This window comes from Tupaia chinensis, unplaced genomic scaffold (genome assembly GCF_000334495.1).
Source record: "Tupaia chinensis unplaced genomic scaffold, TupChi_1.0 Scaffold149964_2, whole genome shotgun sequence".
Lineage (NCBI taxonomy): Eukaryota > Metazoa > Chordata > Mammalia > Scandentia > Tupaiidae > Tupaia > Tupaia belangeri.
Genome location: NW_006209806.1, coordinates 2,052,870 through 2,058,013, shown reverse-complemented (window position 1 = coordinate 2,058,013; position 5,144 = coordinate 2,052,870). Strand labels below are relative to the sequence as shown.

Sequence of the window (5,144 nt, the reverse complement as noted above, 5' to 3'; positions counted from 1 at the left end):
AGGGGGACCGCAGCTGCAGACCCAAGTCCCCCCCAAAGGCCCTCCCTCCAGCCGGGCCCCTGGCGTGTGTGGGTGTGTGTGCGTGTGCATGCTGTGTCCGTGTGTGAGGGGCCGGGGAGGGAGGTGTGTGTGCGTGCCTGCGGGGCTGCGCGTGCGTGTGCGAGGGGTGGGCGCCCCGGCGTGTGTGTGAAGTGAGCATGGCGGCCCCAGCGGCCTGGGCGTTGGCTGAGCCATGCCGGGGCTTCCAGAAGGCCGGGGGGCCTCCGAGGTGCTGGTTAGGAGTTTGAGCCCCCTCCCCGGAGGGAAGGGAGGGCGTGGCCGGGGTTCAGGGCAGGGAGGGGGAGAGCCTGCCCGGGAGTCACCCGTAGCTGTGCAAAGGGCTGGGGGCCTGGGGGCCCCTGTAAATACGCCCAGGGTGGTCAGACAGTCCCACACCTGTGCTCCCCGTGACCCCCTTTGCCCCCAGCTGACTGTGCATGCCACGTGGCCAGCTGGGGGCCCCTCTGTGGAGTCTGCCTCTCCCAGCCCCTCCCCATCAATAAACTCTGTTTACAACCACCGGCCCCCAGACTCTGGGTCTGCTGTGTCCTCGGCCGGCTGGGGACTGCATGGGTCAACACCAAACAGGAAGCCGGGTGGGCAGAGCGGCACCACCCCGTGAGGCTGGCTCACTTGGGAAGGTTCCGGTTCACACTGAGGGCTTCCCTGCTCGTGCCCGGAATGTGTGTGCCCACAATCCAGGCTGGGCTGGGGGGGCTCATGGCATCAGGGCCCTGCAGAGAGCTCTATCTCTCTCTCTCTGTGTCTCTCTCTCTCTGTGTCTCTCTCTCTCTGCCTCTTGCTTGTGGAGGAACTAAACTTTAAAAAACAAAATCTGGGACCAGCAGTTAGCATAATGGCTATGTCGATGGACTCCTACATAGTTGACTGCGGTTCAAGTCCCGGACCTGGTGGCTTAAACTCACGCCGGGCGCGTGTGCGTGCGTGCCCAAGATCCCGGGAGGAGAATGGAGGAGAAGGGATTGCGGCGTGACCATCCCCCTTGGGGGGTGATTTCTCGCTTTCTGTCTCTCTGTCTCTCTCTGTCTTTCTGGCGAGCGCACGCGCCCTATAGCAAAAACCTCTCCAAAAAAAAAAAAAAGAAAATGAAAATGCGTGTGCCTACGTTCCGACAAGACAGAGCAACGGACGAGAAGGGGTCGCGGCGTGAGCATGCCTCACTGGGGGCTGCTCTCCCCCCTTTCTTTGTCTCTCTGGTGAGCACACACACGCTCTGACAATGAAAATCAAAACCAGAGCTGGTTTTGAAAATGTGGAGAAAGGAAGCAAAACAGGTCCAAAGCCCACCAGAGACTGCTGAGAGGAGGGGCCGTGGCTAGTCATGTCAGCAGCTCTGATTGTGGGTAAAACCAGTGCGCAAAATCCAGCCTGGGGGTGTCGTCGGGAGTGTCTGCACTGTAGTGCTGGAGGCCACGTGGCTGACCCAGGTCTGGATCCCCAGCCTGGTGGGCCTGAAACGTATTGCACATGTGTGTTTGTGCACAAGATCCCGGCAAGCTGGACAGCTGCGGAAAGGGGGTCATGGCATAACGAGGCCCTGTGGAGGTGCCCCCTCCCGTATACAGGCTCTAACTTAAGTATTTTTTTTCTGTGACCCATCATACTTAAATATTTCTGCCTCAGAAAGAATGAAAACACTACATAGCCAGACCCACAGGATGCAGCCAAAGCAGTTCTCTGAGGGAAATTGGTAGCCTCCAATGAGTTTATTAGGAAACAAGAAAAATCCAAAGTGAATAGCATATCAGCTTCAGATGAAGAAAGGAAGGGCAGAAGGGCCCTCAGAGATTGCATTTGGCTTCACAGACGGGGAAACTGAGGCCAGGAAAAGCTAAACACTTGCTTAAGCGCTCGCAAGGCAGAGTGGTCCTCGGCAGTGCTAGAATTCAGCGCCAGGGGTGGCTCTTCCTAAGTCGTTGTTCAAAGACCGCAGAGACTTTGGCGTCACTCACTGTTCAACTCTGTTTTTATTTTCAAAATTATTTTATTGGGGACCAGCAGGTGGCATGGTGGTTAAGGCGCTAGACACTCCCACATGGCTGACCATGCCATGGTTCGAGTCTCAGCCCTGGTGGCTTGCTTTCCCACTTTCTCTCTCTCTCTCTGCCTGGTCAAATTAAAATAAATGAATAAATCAAATCAAATAAAATATTTTAAAAAATAATTATTTTATTTAACTTTATTTATTTTCATTTGACCAGAGAGTGACAGAGAGAGAGCAAAAGAGAGCGAAAGTGAGAAAGCCCAGGACTCAAACTGCAGTCAGCCATGTGGGAGTCCGGCGCCCTTAACCACCACGCCGCCTGCCAGCCCCTAACTCTGTTAAATAAATAAACGAGGTAACACTATGCTGTGAGTCCGAGACAGTGCTTTTGTGCTCCGTGGGCTTCCTGTTGTGCAATTTACGGTAAATAGAAAGCTTGCTCAGAAAGCTGTCCCCATCCCCCAGGAGCCGATGGCACCTGCGACCTTGACCGCTGGGTCCTGGATTTGGGAAGTGGGGACTCGGCTAGGGAGACTCTTGGGTGCCCCACAAAAAGCAGGAAGCGAGGGAAGGGCAGACAGGGCTCAGAAGTAGGGCCAGAGGGGGCGGCAAGAAGCAATTGCTGGGAAGCGGTCTTGCAACTCTGCCCCCTTCCGCCGTCCGCCTCCGCCCCTATCAGGGACAGCGTGGGGTGGGGACTTCCCCCAGGCCCAGGCAGTATAAGGCCGTCTCCCCAGGCCAGGGAACCCAGAGGGGAGAGGAGGGCCACCATGTTCTCCTGGAGTGGACGAGCCCAGAGGTAGGCCCCCCCCGCCCGCAGCCCCTGCTATCCAGGCAGGCCCAGCGCCCCGTGCTGAGAGCCACAGGCCTGCCCGACCACTGGCACCACAGGAGCAGGCCAGCGGGAACCGTGGCCCGGCCGACCCCTGTGCACTGCCTGGGCCAGACGGGAGGTGGGAGGGAGCCCGTCGGAGGCCACAGCCCCACTGACAAAGGCCAGGAGGGCCCCCCAGACCTGCGGGACTATAAGCTACCCCATCCCTAGGCCAAATGCTGACCCCCCCAGACCTGCCCGAAGCAGGACACTGTGTTCATGTCCAGAGTCCCCTTGTTCCTGAGCGGTTGGAGGGTGACAGAGCCGGACACAGATAACCTACCCCGGTCTAATCAGGGCTGGATGGAAAGAGGAAGAGACCAGAGCAGGAGCTGAGAGCACTTAGGAAGGACTGAGATGGCTTCCTGGGAAGGAGGGCACTGAGGCTGGGGCTTTGCAGGATGGGTAGGAGTCCTTTGGCTCTGCCTTCCAAACAGAGCTAGAGGGAGGAGAGCTCACTCAGAGAACAACGCAGACCAGGAGCAGCTAGCAAGCTGGTCTGCAAAGAAGAGCCGGGCTGGAAGTGGGCCCGGGAGCGCGCAGCCTGAAGCTTCCACGGGCTAAAATGTTTGTAAAGGACCAGCAGCAAGTGTGGTGGCTAAGGCCTTGGGTTCTCACGCAGTTGACTCTAGTTCGAGCCCTGCACCCAGTGTCTTGAAAATCACCCCAGGCATGCGTGTGTGCTCCCAGGATCCAGAGAGGAGAACGGAGGAGACGGGGTTGGCGTGGCCATCCCCTCTGGCGGGTGATTTCTCACTTTCCCTCCCTCTGTCCGGCTCTGGGGAGTGCGTGTGCCCTATAGCAAAAACTTAAAAAACGGCAACAAAAAATCCCTACAACGGGCCTTCCTGGGAGCTGGGAGGGGGGACAGCAGCACAGACCAGGAGAGGAGGGGTGACTGCGGTGGTCCCGGGCGAGGAAGGACGCGGCCCGGTCCAGGAGGGGGTGCTGGGGAGAAGCGGGCCGACTCGGCGAGTTCTCACCTGACCGGGCTTGCCGTTTTACTTTGCTGTTTTTAATTGCCAGTGTGTATATTCACCAGAGGCAGAAAAAGAGAGAGGGAGGGGAAGAAAGCCCCCCCACCGTGGGCACGGGCGCGCCGCAGTCCCTGCTCCTCCATTCTACACCCCCTGGGGTTGTGAGGAGCTCATGCACACACGCCTCGGGCGTGCCTTTCAAGCCCCTGGGCTGGGATTCGAACCACGGTCAGCCACGTGGGACCCAGCTCTCTTTCAAAATAAATAAATAAAATCATTATTTATTTACTTATTTTAATTTGACCAGAGAGAGACAGATCAGAGAAAGAGAGAGAGAGAGAGAAAGAGAGAGAGAGAGAGAGAGAAAGTGAGAAAGCAAGCCTCCAGGTCCCGGACTCCAACGGCAGTCGGCCATGTGGGAGTCCAGAGCCCTAACCACCGCGCCAGCTGGGCCCCCTTAGCCAGGGAGTCATGTGCATATTTGGACCGGCTGAGTGAGCTCCTTGTGTCGTTGCCTGCAGCCCAAGGGGCCTGGAGCCCTGTCTTTCTAGAACCTTGTGCCTGCTGCTGCTGTTCCTGGTCCCAGCCCGGGGGGTCACCCCTAGCCCCGAAGCCTGCAGGGTGTCCCATTCAGAAAACGACACCTTCGTGGTATGCTACCAGCCGGCCCAGTTCCCCAGCCACCTGCCAGCCAACACCTCCTACCTGTCGGTGGAGTTCTCCAACCTGACCCAGCTGCCGGCCGGGGCCCTCCAGGGCACCCCTCAGCTCCGCGAACTGCACCTCTCCACCAACCGGCTGGAGAAGCTCTCCGCGGGGCTGCTGCTGCCCGCGCCCCAGCTCAGGTTGATGGACCTCACCCGCAACGCCCTGACCCGGCTGCCGCCGGGGCTCTTCCGGGCCTCGGCCGCCTTGGACACCCTGGTGCTGAAGGAGAACCTGCTGGAAGTCCTGGAGGCCGCCTGGCTGCAGGGCCTGGAAGCGCTGCAGTATCTGGACCTGTCCGGCAACCTCCTGCGCGCACTGCCCCCGGGGCTGCTGGTCAACGTCACGGCCCTGCGCACCCTGGACCTCCGGGAGAACCAGCTGGAGACCCTGCCCCCCGACCTCCTCAGCGGCCCCGTTTGTCTGGAGCGGCTGCACCTTGAGGGCAACAGACTGCGCGCCCTCGGTGACCGCCTGCTGGCGCCCCAGCCGGGCCTGCGCGTCCTCTTCCTGGGCGACAATGGGCTGGCGGCGGGGGGAGCCC

General features: G+C 59.4%; 1 protein-coding gene across 1 annotated transcript in view; it reads left to right on the top strand.

Moving 5' to 3' along the window:
- Positions 1-2,560: 2,560 nt before the first annotated feature.
- The window catches only part of LRG1 (leucine rich alpha-2-glycoprotein 1), a 5,713-nt gene continuing 3,129 nt past the window's right edge, over positions 2,561-5,144 (top strand). Inside the window, exons 1-2 of the mRNA XM_014585557.2 lie at positions 2,561-2,843; positions 4,417-5,135. Coding sequence (XP_014441043.1) covers positions 2,815-2,843; positions 4,417-5,135 — 748 coding nt within the window. The 5' untranslated portion in view covers positions 2,561-2,814. The remainder of the gene's footprint in view (positions 2,844-4,416; positions 5,136-5,144) is intronic.